The 13983-nt window shown below is 36.6% G+C and overlaps 2 protein-coding genes across 2 annotated transcripts; one reads left to right on the top strand and one right to left on the bottom strand.

Moving 5' to 3' along the window:
• The first annotated feature begins 6846 nt into the window (after positions 1-6846).
• Positions 6847-12281, top strand: LOC125208205 (putative transferase At1g60990, chloroplastic). The gene is made up of 12 exons (XM_048107788.1): positions 6847-7139; positions 7585-7674; positions 8730-8763; positions 8973-9046; positions 9134-9199; positions 9297-9361; positions 10102-10189; positions 10293-10358; positions 10870-11035; positions 11154-11237; positions 11305-11432; positions 11955-12281. Exons 1-12 carry the CDS (start codon positions 6948-6950, stop codon positions 12129-12131), a joined length of 1230 nt encoding a protein of 409 aa, XP_047963745.1. The 5' UTR covers positions 6847-6947; the 3' UTR covers positions 12132-12281.
• Positions 12282-12420: 139 nt separating this feature from the next.
• On the bottom strand, positions 12421-13967 carry LOC125208206 (dnaJ homolog subfamily B member 1). The gene is made up of 3 exons (XM_048107789.1): positions 13646-13967; positions 13098-13567; positions 12421-13034 (listed from the first exon to the last, which is right to left on the bottom strand). The coding sequence occupies exons 1-3, from the start codon at positions 13829-13831 to the stop codon at positions 12581-12583; spliced, it is 1110 nt and encodes a 369-aa protein (XP_047963746.1). The 5' UTR covers positions 13832-13967; the 3' UTR covers positions 12421-12580.
• Positions 13968-13983: the final 16 nt, after the last annotated feature.

Here is a 13983-nt window from a genome sequence, read left to right as displayed (position 1 = left end):
AACTTATTCGTGTTTGGATAACTCTTTATAGAATATTATAAATTCGTCTTTTAGGTTAAACTGAGAGAAAGCGGTAGCTGTTTTGAAAATTCATGCAAGTTAAATTATTTATAATTATAGGGCTAGTTACATAATATTGCATTTCAATACTTGATCATTTTACGACTTAAACTCAACTTTTAAAATGTACTACTTCAATATTGTGCTCCTAAAGTTTTCCACTCATTTGAAGCTATAGGTCATAGGTTCGTATTAAAATGATAACCTCTCTTAAAGTGAAAGTGACATCGTGACACCACTTATACAGCAATATTATAAACGCTACATAACAATATTACAAACACTACACAAAAATCTATAGATTGTTGTATAGTGTGTCGAATATTGCTGGACAAGAAAAATTGTTGTATAAAGAGCAGCAAATTGTTGGCCGAGTTTTTCAGATTTTTTTTTCTTTTTTTGCCACGTAGCAGCTTATTATTTGTCCACGTGTACAAATGATTGGCTAGGAATGGTGGTATGGTGTTATTTTAAGGGGTGGTGGCACCCTAACATGCCCCTTAGGTCATATATCACGATAAATGTGTAACATAAATAGATTTACCAAAAGAAAATCTCTACGTGTAGTAAAATAGTTTCTCTAAAACATGAGTACGAAATAAGAATGTTTTTACACAACATCGATAATAAGTTGAAATTCAAAATTAGTTCGAACCAGATTTAACCTACCGATATAATAAGAATGGATCTAATAAAAATGAAATGATATAATGATAATCGTCCAAAAATAATACTCCCTTCGTCCCATAAGAATATGCACTACTTTCTTTTTAGTCCGTCCACAAGAATATGCACTTTCCAATTTTGGAAAGTCTTTCCTCTTTAACGAGGTGAGACTAATTCTCCACTAATAATACTTTAATTATTTTTATTCTCTATCTCTCTCTTACTTTACCAATGTTATATTAAAACTCCTGTCAAATCCAAAGTGCATATTTTTCAGGGACGGAGGGATTAAAATGTGATATTCCCAGACATAGTAATATGATGCTCATTGCCCAACTAGAATTAGTGAGATAGTATTGTGGGCCGACACCAAGGGCATAATTAGCCGATTGTTCAGGTCACTAATGGGCTGATCCCTATCAATATTCAGTAGCGGAAAAGAAGCTCGATTAGCGATTCTTTGGCCTCTCTACACCAGTCGTTATTATTTTCATAAGGTCCGATTACCTGATGCTTTTGCCTTTTGTCATTATGAGCCGTTAGAGCATCCCCAATGCTACGCCTTTTTCATCGCCCTTTCCATCGGACTTTCCAAAAACACCTCCTGCCACATTATAAGGACTTCTTACCCTCCTGCCACGTCATAAGAACTTCCCACTGACCACTGCACAATCCGGACTTTCCATTGCCCTTCACGCGCGGACTTCCAGCAATAAAAAAAATTCACAAATATGCAATTTACGTTACGGAATTAAAATTTCAACGAGCCGTCTATATTGAGTTTTAAAAAAATTGAAAAAATTGGAAAGTCTTCGACGCGCCACAATGCGGACATCCCGATGCCCTTTCGCACACCCTTCCGCCGGAGACCGCACCCCTCCCATGTCCTTAGACGTCCACGTCCTTCCCACGCAGCCCCAATGGCGGACGTCCCCAACGCCCTTCCCAGAAGCCTCACCGACGTCCGACGGGAAGGGCACCGTTGGAGATGCTCGTAGTTTGAATGACTGGGTTTAGGCAAACTTAAAAAATCAGATGGCCCTAACATGCTTTAGCCCAATCACAAACTATTACGGGCCGTTTTGATTAGTGAGATATGCTGTATAAGACTTCCAATTATGTCAAATTCAAAATATAAATAAGAAAAAAACGCTTTATATCATAATGCAAGTTCCATCTGTATGTATAATAACAGCAAATTGGGTAATGAAATTGTGAAAAACATGAGAATTGCAAAACATAATCTCAACTTAGCAAACTCAGCCCAGTTCATTTATCAAAGATGAAAAATGAACGATGCAAACATTAACATGATAAACATCTGTAAAGTCGAAATGTGGATATCAGAAAACTCAAAATTCTAAAGAGCAAAACTGGAATTCACCAAAACACTAAGATAGATATTTCAACTAATCATCAAAGAGAGACATTCCAATGTCGTCGTCACTCTCCTCCTTCTCTTCCTCCTTCGCAGCTGCAGGTTCCTCAGCAGCCGCAGCACCACCACCAGAGGCCGCAGCTGCAGCGCCACCACCTCCCACAAAGGCACCACCACCACCACCTCCAACAATCACCTGCATTATTCATTCATCACGAATCAATAATAATTAAAGCAGTTATGATTGTAAATCTCTACGGCAATCACCAAAAAAAAAGAAAAAGAAAACCATATACATAGGGGGTGTTCAGTTTGCAAGATTGTATCTTGGATTAAACATGTAGTGTGTCCCGGATTAAATATGTAGTGTGTTTGGTTCATGAGATTCAATCCCACAATTCAATCCTTGATGAATAATCATGGAATAATTAGCCATAGCTAACCCCTATGACTAAAATAATCTCACCTCTCAATCCTAGATTGTATCTTGGCAAAATAATCCTAGATTGTATCTTGGTATTATTTTATCAAGCGAACACATCATAGTATATATTCGAATTCAAAATACCAAAATGAAACATATATTGTCAATTTCTTCATCAAAGACAGGAAATAAGCGACAAGATCGTGAGCGCAACTTAAGCAAAAAAACAGCATTTTGATAGTTTAATAAATGGTTTCGTGAGAATTAGATCGGTTCTATTAAGGACAGGTCATATTGATGACCAAGAAAATTCTGGAGAAGAAGCAAGCTTCAACGCTTTGTGATTTCTATGCTATGTATGGTCGTGCCTAAGAGCATATCAGATGAAGTAGATTCTTCCTTTTTATCAATCAAAACCCCTTCCCACTGTACAAGCTTCTTCCAAATTATACAATCTTCTGGATGTGGATGATATGTATATAGATGGATCTTATATGTATATATGGTACCCCAGTGAGAAATTAGTATCATGTCTATCTAAATACATTATGACGACAAATTTTGGGGTACAACTGTAACCCTTGTACTACATTTTACTAATATGTAGTGAGAATACATGCTAATGTTTAAATCATAAGGGGGCGTCTGGTAGCTCTTATAATTTTTAACATGGCTTTATGATTAATGAGCTTTCATGATTTGGTGGATAGAATAGTAGGGTAGGGTGTTGGTTCAGCCCATGGAGGGAGTTTGGTTGAAGAGGAGAATAAAGGAAACAAAATTAGCTCTCACTAAATTACCCTCTCATTGCTGATTGATAATTAGCATCGCTCATCCCAATTTTTTAGATAAATATGGCGGTAAACCTAGTTTGGTTCCTACCCAATCATTCTGAAAGTCCATTAGGTTGCTTAAATAGGTTACTTAACAAGGATTGTACTTTCCAGCATTGTATCATCGACGCCTATAACAAACAGACAGCTCCACCGATCATACAACGCCCAGCCGAGCATCCGAAACAGCTGCATCAAGGTTAGTGGTAGCTCTTTGTTCTGTTGTTGTGTGTTTCTGTTGCTATGGATGCATATACTATGCGCTGAAAATAGATTACTTGTATCTACGCGATTGTTTCTACTCATGTGTTATTCCGTATAGAAATATATACGATTGCGTTCAATATCTAGTTTTGTTAGTCGTAGTGATTATGTTGTATGCGTAATGTTGCAGACATGGCTTCGAAGGGAAAGGCGAAGATCACGTACAACGGGAGCCAATCAGGTGTCGAACTGACTTTATATGGCAAATATAGTGTAGGAGTCTGTAATGACGGGTAGTTATTATGTTGTGTGTTTTGTCTTTTGGAGGGCAAAATGGTACAAATGTCCTGTTTTTCAGCCTAATCGTGTAAAGCTCAAATCTTATACCAGCTCACCACCTTGATACTCTTGAGATGAAGAGGCCGATAGTAGTAGATGTAGGGCTGAAACCCTGTGGATGAATCTCGGGTCGGTGGAATGGTGTTCGGGCTACCAAGCGACGGAAATGGCGTGAAGGAATTGGTGTTTCACGCTATTTACAAGTTACCAGACACTCCTAAGTATCGTCGCGCGAGATTTGTATTAGTATGCAACACCCACAAGGTCGGCTTCAAGCCCATGATTACACTTACATACCACCGACCTGCATCCGTTTTCCAACGGCAATTCCAGCTCAATTTACATGACTAAGCAGTTTCAGATCTGTTCCAACTGCGAAAGCAAATCGCAATAAAATCGAAATAAACCACTAGTTATGTCTATCTATGAACTAAAATGAACTCTGAATGTATAGACCAAAATATGTCTATCTATCCGGTTTGGAACAATAGAAAAAAACACTAATGACGTGTACTAATAAGACGGATATGTTAACATAACCGGGCGTTCTGCATATCTATACATAGACGTCACCACGGTTCATGAACCGCCGGTCCCCGGTTCGAAACCGCCGGTTCCGGTTCAAAAAAATATGGAACCTGAACCGGCCCGCCTAGGGTCAGGCGGTTCCGGTTCCGGTTCAGTCACGGTTCCAAGCCGGTTCAAAACCGGCGGTTTCCAGACGGTTCCGGGGCGGTTCCGGTTCGGACCGCCGGTTCAATGCCGAATTTTTTTATTTTTTATTTTTTAATTTTATTCCGGTATAGTACTAGTTGTAGAGTTGTAGGTGTAGTTGTAGTCTTGTACTATCGAATAAATAAATAAAACGAGAATGTCAATTGACAAATGGAGTAGAAGTCGACATTGGAGTTGGAACAATTGGAATTTTATTGAAACAATACAATCATACAAATTTGAACGATATGTGAATGTCGATATTACAAATACAAATGTTGAAAATTGAAATTACAAAAGAATCAAAAGACTTAAATAAAAAAAGTTGAAGTAAAAAACAATAAATTATAAATGTAAATAGATAGTATATATATATACTCTTAGTCGGCATGCCTACGCCTGCATGCCTATACCCTAAACCCTGAAAAGCTACCGGAACCGCCGGTTTCCGGCGAACCGGCGGTTACGGTTCTTGATTTTTCGTGAACCTGAACCGGCCCGCCTAAACCGCCGACTCCTATCCGGTTCCGAACCGCCACCGCGGTTCCGGTTCACGGTTCCGAACCGCCGGTGACGGTTCCGGGCCGGTTCGGTTTGGTGACGTCTATCTATACATATATAAAAGCCGAGTTTTGATCTTAATTGCAAATATTTATAAGCTTTGGATTGTTTTGTAAAATGTAGATATTTTGGTTGGTCTATCAAAAAATTAATTCAATTTATGAATATGACTGTTACAATTTAATCACCAATTATACAAATTATTATTTGAATTAATTCATTTAATTATATTTCATTCATACGATATATTATGACACTAATTAGAGTGCTTCTATACATATATAAAAGCCGAGCTTTAATCTTAATTGCAAATATTTATAAGCTTTGGATTGTTTTGTAAAATGTAGATATTTTGGTTGTTCTATCAAAAAATTAATTCAATTTATGAATATGACTGTTACAATTTAATCACCAATTATACAAATTATTATTTGAATTAATTCATTTAATTATATTTCATTCATACGATAGACTGTGGCACTAATTAGAGTGCTAAAAATATTGTGGAAGTTTTCTTCATAAAGGTTTATAAATTTTGGGCAGTTACAAATTTTTAATAATTAGTATGATTTAATCTCAGTATTTAATTATACATAGTAACCGCCACATTATTACACACTATTTGGAATTGTGTTAGTCATAATTTAATATAAATTTTAACACACTATAACTTCTCTATAATTTTTGTCTCTATATATATATATATGTGTCATTCACTAGCTTAGTACTCACTTTCTCATTACCTTTATGAAGAATCTATTCCATCACTAAATTTTCTGCAAAACGAATTTGTTTCCGGTATGGTTCTTGCTCTTTATCAATAGTATCTTTTTATATTTCTTCATTTTACACATTCTTTAAGTGTGATTATTATATTACTAATATTTGTTGTTATGTGTTGAAACCATAGACATGGAATTAATCTCTCTTAGTGATCTACAATCTACCATAACTTTATCAATCAAGGGTTGAAATAATGGAAGCATTCACTTTGCCAAATTTGGTTTTGAAATTGGTAAGTACTTTATGAATTTTATAGTACAAATGCTGTTCGCATTATTCATGAATGAAAATATTTCTCGAATTTGCAATATAGAGTCTGTAGTTGACTTTTGTTTGAAGTTCTTATCTACATGTAAGAACAAATTGGCGTGACTAAGAAGATGGCGTCGATGCAGGATGATGAAAGTGTTGGAGACGATGAGTGGAGAAGATGAAGGCTATTGGAGATAGATGGTGGCCAATGGGCGATGGGGCAGAGCTGCATGAGCATAAATCATTTTGAATTCTATTTTTCATTGAATTTTTTCATTTCTTAGTTGCATTCTGATTATTTTTTTATTAATGGAATTGACTAATTTACGTTGTTAATCAATTTTCTATTAATGAAATTATTGAATGTTGTATGATTAGTAATTAAATGGATAGATGAATAATATATATAATTAATTTCAATATTATTAAATTAAAATTTCAATATTTCAAGACAATCATGAAAAGTTATTTTGATTTTTCAACATCGCCAAAAATTATTAATAATATAATCAAAGATTGCTTCTTAATTGATGCCATTGGTTTGAACTGGATTAGTGATTTAAAACCTCTATATAATTCTATTTATTTTATCATAGTTTATTTAATTTATATTTTCAATTTTGTATGACAAAATTCAATAGGTGCAACGCACAGGGGTTGATAGTAGTTAAAATAATCCGCAGCCCAAATTCTGATCGGAGATACCAAAATCCGTTGGCCGGAATAGACGGATATGCTATCCCATCCCACCTCAATTTCATGCTTCTTCTCGGCACGCCGTTCCTTCCACGGCGCGCTGCCGTCTCACAAGCTCCAAGCCCACGCGTTTTGCTGTCGTCAGAAGAAGACCAAGACGGGGCCCTTGCTGTCACCGGCGGCGCTTCCTTTCGACCTCTCCCCTCCTCCCATCGACCTCGACCCGCTGGTTAGCCGCTCTCACTTCAATCTACTCCATTTCACACGCACTCTCACACATTTAGTCTTTGCTGAGTACACATCATTCCCGACACTGTTCAATCAAATAGCTGTGAGTTTGTTAGGTTATTCTTTGTTGAAGCGTGCTTTACCCTAATTATGAGATTGTGCTGATGGATTATTTTTAGTAAATTGGAACGTCTGGCTATTAATAGGTGATTTATTGAATGAGTTTCGGGTTCATGGAAATGATATCCATCTCAATGCTTCCATCACTTAGCAACTGGCTTTGTGTTTTCTCAAACGTGATTCTTAATTTGGAAAATGGAAGAATAGTGATATTGCTTTCTAATAGAAGATTATTACTAGAGCTAAAGTTTCCATGAGATTATGTTGCTTAATGCTATTTCTATCTCCTTGCTCAAGGAACTCTTTGATTGTTACTCATTTGTCAGGAGACAGCGGCTTTTCCTGAAGAAGATGGAACCACGGATGCATACGCCAGTGCAGATGAGGCATTGGATGCATTTGCTAATGGTGCAGTGGTATGTAGATAAATTCAATATTTTTATATCATTGTTCATGTTAAAATAATAGCGTAAGCACTATCTATTCAAAATATCATTAGTAGATGAATTGTTCTGGTTCATATTCTCCCAAATTTGGCAGGAAGAAATATTTTATTTGACTTATGTGAGCAAGTAAAAGAATGATGATTAATTTGATATAGAATGGTATATGGATTCCACTATGCATAAGCCACAAATACATGTCCTTTTGCTTGCATTTTAAATTCGTCTAATAAATAAAACTATTATATGGCTGCTTAGACATGAAGAGAGTGGTATTAATAAAAGGCTAAAGAGCAGCTTAAAGTGACAATCTTGGAAATTTGCGAATTTCATCAAGAGGAGGCTCAAGGTGTTGAGCTTCATGATGATGAATAATCATCTGATGAGGCATAGTTTAAGAATTTTGAGTTATAGCATGTCAAAGAGTTCCATAGTTTGTTTTATAGCTTTTCAGCAATTTTCTTCTAGTTATGCATTTAAACACCTCTAACTTTGTGTGTGCTACTCGTTGATGTATTTCTCTCTTAAGCTTGTTTTGGTTCCAAATTTCCAATAATGGATTAAGCATAGTTTTCTTCATATTTTACGTTAGGAGTCTTGTTGCACCTATAATATTTTGACCTTATTTTTGCTCACTAAAGGGCAGGTGCCTACTCATTTTTCCTTGTACTATGTATGTGGGCTCACACGCACTTCACAATTTCCACGTTTAAGATCAAAAATAAAAGTATGGCCATTATATATGCACATTTTTTATGTTCACATGTACTGCCTCCAGGAGAACTAGTCTCATTTACAACATTCTTTCACCTATCACATTCCTTTAAACTTGTTCAGTTTGATATCCCAGATGCCTGCTAAATGACAATTTTTTTTGCCATCTCCTCAAGCTTCCATATTGAGAATTGAACTTATTTGACTTTAGCTTGTAATCTTTCTTTATGTGTAGCCGAACCTGCTGAATATTATGCCAAATGCATTTTCTCTAATAATCTTATTTTCTTGATTAACATATAATGGATGGCTAGGTTGTGGATCTTTCCGACTATGGCCGAATAAGAGGTAACATACTTTTCAACTTTTTTTCCTTTTGATCACCAATCTTTGTGATGCTGTTCTTTTCTATGGTGATAATCAGAAACTTAGTATGTAATCAGATGTAGAATACATTTAATAGGATCATACTTTAGACTTAGAGTGACTGCTCAACAATAACTAGTATGCATATAATTGTTATTCTTTTCATCCTTGACTGTTAACTTCTGGTAAAGTCAGTGGGGAAGATCGTATTCAGTTTCTTCACAATCAAACCACTGCAAACTTTGAATGTCTTGGTGAAGGCCAGGTAGTTCATCTGCATATCCCACATTCTTTTCTCTACTTCTTAATATTAGCTACTCTTTCGGTGTTGAATGTTGAGTGAATTTTGTAGGGATGTGACACCGTGTTTGTGACACCAACAGCTCGGACTATTGATATTTCACATGCATGGGTCATGGTAATTTAAATTCGTATTTGCAAATACTCCCAATTTTTATCATTCAAACTCTTCCAAGTTTGTATGATTGGTGTTTATCTGCATGTTTCATCTACAGAACAATGCAGTTATTCTGGTTGTCTCTCCAATGACTTGTGGAAGCATAACTGAAATGCTGAAGAAGTATGCTTTATAATGTTTCCCTATGGTTTGCAATCACTGCAACTTCCTATTTGTTTATGATTTATTTTATTCTGTTTCTAGCCTATTTTGGCTTTACTTTACACCAAAACTAGCTTTCGTTCATCCTTCCTAGCTGATTGTGTACAGAAAAAACCACAAAATTTCTTTCCTTTGGGAAAACTTAATTTAATATTGACTATCAAGATTATTGTAGCATATCTTGATTCATTATTCATATTTGCAAAGTGTCTTCTTAAAAGCTCTATGTTAGAAACTTAGATCCAATCGTTATACTACTACCAGTTTCTGGAAACAGCGATACATCTTATTCAAAGCCATTTCTTTGGTTTAGAAAACTGTGTTCATCTGATTTTAATTGAATTTTATCGAATGGCACTATAGCTATGTAGAATGCCCTTAATTGAAAATAGTCCATAAAAGTATGTTGTATGATAAATTGTGTTTCGAAACCTCATTCAAATAACAATTTTTTTTAAAGAATGGATTAATTATGTATTTCAGCAAATTATATACTACGACTCGCAACATTACATCCTTTTAATATCATTATGAGAATACAAATAAAATCATTTGTGAACAATGATAATTTACAACAAATAAAAACTGTTATAAGTTATAACATTATATGGTTATATCCATCAACCTATAATTGTTTTGATGACATCATGAGAACACCAATGAAATCATTTCCTAATAAATCTCACATCTTTCTGACACAGGTACATATTTTTCTCTGACAAGGTGGAAATTCAAGATATTACTGAAAAGACCAGCATGTGTGCATTATTGGGACCTAAAAGCAGCAAAGTATGTTTTGGTGGTATATTTAGGATGGTTTGAGAATTTTCACTTCCTGATTATGTTCCATTCTTCACATTTCTGTTCTGTCCAATTTGGGTTGCGGGGACAGATAATGGACGAATTGAATCTAGGAAATCTAACTGGAAAAGCATATGGCTCTCATGAGCATTACAGTGTAAGTTTTCTTCTGATTTTTGAGGTACTGCCGAGTTTATTTCATATCTGCCATATTGAAGCTAATGGGGGTGTAACGCTTATGGCGATCATGTTAATAATAGTTTCTTTACACAGTTATGTGCCATGATTTGTTGTAGGCTTCTGAACCTTTGTAACTACCATGAAATCGGTGTATTCTCCTGGATTAGTTTTTAGTTATTGTTGACTAAAACGACACTCCTATATTATTGTACTTTATGGTTAAACAGATCATGAAACTTTTTCAAGGGTATCTGTAATACCTATCTATATGGTCCATTGAGTTTCTTATATGACTTTTTGGCTACTAACACGTTTCTGCAAATTATGATCTATGTGACCATCAATAGTGGCAGGAAATACAGTAAAACAAGTTGGTTTCTTAGATGATAACTGCTACATTTGTAATCTGTAACTATATGATAATCTCGTGCTTCGTATGTTGTTTTTCATTTCATAAATATGTTTGTGAACTTTGTTTTGTTATGTAGGTTGATGGGATGCCGGTTACTGTGGCAGTAGGTAGTACTGTTTCAGTGGAAGGCTTCACATTTATGATGTCTCCTGCTGCTGCAGGATCCATCCGGAAAGCTCTTATAGGCCATGGGGCAGTTCCTATGAGTCCTGATGCTTGGGAGACATTGAGGATTCTTCAAGGTCCTTGTCTTTTCTCAATTGCTTGTAACATTCTAATGCTTTTACGACAAAATATTCCTTTTGTGGTACATTGACCTTTCACCCTTATCAAGTCATTGACATTGTTAGAAATCTGCAGGAAGACCAGCTCCTGGGAAAGAACTCACTGACGAATTTAATGTTTTAGAGGCTGGTCTTTGGAGGGCTGTTTCTTTCAACAAAGGTTTCACACAAAATCATTTCTATGTATGAAATACGGCATTGTTATATGAAGCTAAATTCTTTTGCAGGATGTTATAAAGGACAAGAAACCATCTCAAGACTTGTTACTTATGATGGAATCAAACAGAGATTTTGGGGAATTCGTTTATCATCTCAAGTGGCACCAGGCAGCATCATTACTGTAGACGGGAAGAAGGTAATGCACAATATTCACTCAATATCACCAATGTCTTTCTGACTACCTTAATAGCTTCTTCTGAGTTAAGGTTAAAAAAGGAGGCAAGTGTGCCTAAATACGCGAACTTTCACCCAATTCTTATTATGATTTTGCATATGAATTAATAATTATGCCTCTAAATATATGAACTTTCATGTATCATGATTTTCACACCATTATCAGTTTTGGACGAAGTAATATCACCGTGACAATCTGAACTGGTGTTAATCCAGCCACATCGTTTAGTATATCAATAGTTTAAGCCATATACACATTTTAGGTTTCCACCCTCAGCATTAAATTAGAAGCGATTTGACAACATTGTGAAAATTTTGAACAATTGAGAGTTATTTGAAGGCCGATTTACTCCCCCAAACACACACACACACACACACACACACACAAAAGCAATTGAAGCATGCATGAACACATCAGATCAGTGTTGTTGTTTGCAACTTATCAACCTTAATGAAGGTTTGATGAAAACCTGTCATGTTACAGGTGGGAAAACTGACAAGCTATACGGATGGTACGAAAGCGTCTGGGCCTTTTGGACTTGGATATATTAAGAGGAGGGCAGCTTCAGAGGGGGACTCTGTAACAGTTGGAGACACTGTTGTTGGGACTCTAGTTGAGGTTCCCTTCCTAAAGGATCAACCTCCACCATCCAAAGACTAAGTTTAGTTTACTAGATGCTTGTATAATAAACTAAGGATATCCCAAAGTCCCATTTTATTTCATAATCTTTTGCCACATCTTGAATTTGAATTCTGTTCAAGGTGTGGTTATATTTATCCAAATGAATGAACTAACAAAATGTCTATCCTAGACCTCGCACTAGTTGTGGATTCTCCTATGTGTTGATAGCCCCTTCAAGTTAGAAGTGAAGAAACATCTTGTTTGACTTATATATCAAGCCATTTTCATCTTTGGGAAACTCATATTTTCAACAACAAAAGAAAATCTTTCTTGGATGAAGGTACAGAGTATGTACATCATGATACAATATGCCTATCACTTGAAACAAAAAGAGGCCGTTCACACGACTCAACCCCAATCAATGTAATGATCGGACATGTCTACTGAGATCCATCTCTTGATTGAAAACAACGCAGGTGTTCACTAAATTAGTCGAATGATGAAGAACATCCTTCTAAAATGTTAACTATCTGCACCCGTTGATCGTTGCTGAGTTCAGCTGGAAACTCAACCAGGAACTTGAGTCTGAGGTTTCCTCTATTACCTTTTTTTGAAATAGGCATGCCTTGTCCAGGTACTTTCTTCTCATATCCTGGATATATGATATCATCTATGGACACCGTCATCTGGCCTCCTCCAAGCAGAGGGATTGGAGTGGTGCATCCCGTTAGAGCTTGAACAAGAGGGACCTCCAACACAAGCTCCAAATCATCACCATCTCGTCTGAATAACGAATGCTTTTTCTCAACAACGGAGAATACTATGTCAGCAGGGAGAGTCCCTGGCTTTTCATCACCCTTCCCTTCAAACGTGATCTTCGTGCCCTTCTTCCATCCCGGCTGCACGTGGATTGTAAGTATCTCTTCCTCTTCAACTATCAACCTGTTCAAGTTTCATGTTACTTTTTTGAAGATGAGTGAAGAGTAGAAATTAATTGCATGATACCCTGAATATATGGCATCTCTTGTGATCTTGATATTTTTGACACATCCAAGGCACAGTTCCTCAAGGGTGCATGCGATCTTTTTCTGAACAGGAGGAGGTTTTATACGAGCTGCAGATTGTGAAAAGAATATGGGAGTGCTGCATCTCCGGCTAGCTACTTTAGATAAAGGGACAAGGTCTTCGGGCGTGGAGGGTGTCGTGGGCGTGTCTCCTACGGACAAAGGATGTAATCCAAAGGGAGGAGCAGGAGGTATATTATTTCTCCTGCTGGATAATGTGGGGCTGGTTAGAGGGCTTGTGCGGCTTGTTGTACGTGAAAGAAGGGTTGGATTGGAAATTTGGAGTCCGTTGGCTTTGTCACAATCGTGTGACTTTTTCTTCTTGTGTTTGGGCTTACGTTCGCCATATGCATTGCCTTCTCCTCCTCTATTCTTGAGGATGTCTTCCTCTCTTTTCTTGAGGCTAAGGGCCTGAAAGAGAAGTTGTGTCAAGGATGATATGATAATAACAAATTATATATGATGAGATAGATGCTTAGTGCGTCTTACCCTGTAGGCTTCATTGATGGAACGAAATTTGGCTTCAGCTTCTATCTTGTTGGAGGGATTTCTGTCAGGATGCCATTTCTTCACCAGAGATTTGTATGCTTTACAAATCTCTGAGAGGGATGCCGATTTCGGGATTCCGAGAATGTTATACCAGTTTGATGTTTGTGACTTTGAAGAATCTCCCATCTGCAGGGGGACTGGAAAAAGAGAGAAGATGATGGGAGGGAAGGGCAAGAGAGATCTCTCGAGGAAAAGTAAGAAAATAAATTTAATCAGATGGTTCAAATGCCAAACAAATGAGATATAACATGAAGCGCTTTATTAGGAGGCATTCTGAG

Source organism: Salvia hispanica, chromosome 2 (genome assembly GCF_023119035.1).
Source record: "Salvia hispanica cultivar TCC Black 2014 chromosome 2, UniMelb_Shisp_WGS_1.0, whole genome shotgun sequence".
NCBI lineage: Eukaryota > Viridiplantae > Streptophyta > Magnoliopsida > Lamiales > Lamiaceae > Salvia > Salvia hispanica.
Note: the sequence above shows the minus strand (reverse complement) of the source record. Positions and strands in the feature narration are given on the sequence as shown.

What these genes read in the sequence shown, in the direction of transcription:
- LOC125208205 (XM_048107788.1), top strand. Translation starts at nt 6,948, where the DNA reads ATGCTATCCCATCCCACCTCAATTTCATGCTTCTTCTCGGCACGCCGT. An exon ending in TGGGACCTAAAAGCAGCAAA is followed by an intron (nt 10,190 to 10,292) that starts GTATGTTTTGGT and finishes TTGCGGGGACAG; the next exon opens with ATAATGGACGAATTGAATCT. An exon ending in GGCTGTTTCTTTCAACAAAG is followed by an intron (nt 11,238 to 11,304) that starts GTTTCACACAAA and finishes ATTCTTTTGCAG; the next exon opens with GATGTTATAAAGGACAAGAA.
- LOC125208206 (XM_048107789.1), bottom strand. Translation starts at nt 13,831, where the DNA reads ATGGGAGATTCTTCAAAGTCACAAACATCAAACTGGTATAACATTCTC. An exon ending in CCATCAATGAAGCCTACAGG is followed by an intron (nt 13,568 to 13,645) that starts GTAAGACGCACT and finishes CTTCTCTTTCAG; the next exon opens with GCCCTTAGCCTCAAGAAAAG. An exon ending in AGAGATGCCATATATTCAGG is followed by an intron (nt 13,035 to 13,097) that starts GTATCATGCAAT and finishes AAACTTGAACAG; the next exon opens with GTTGATAGTTGAAGAGGAAG.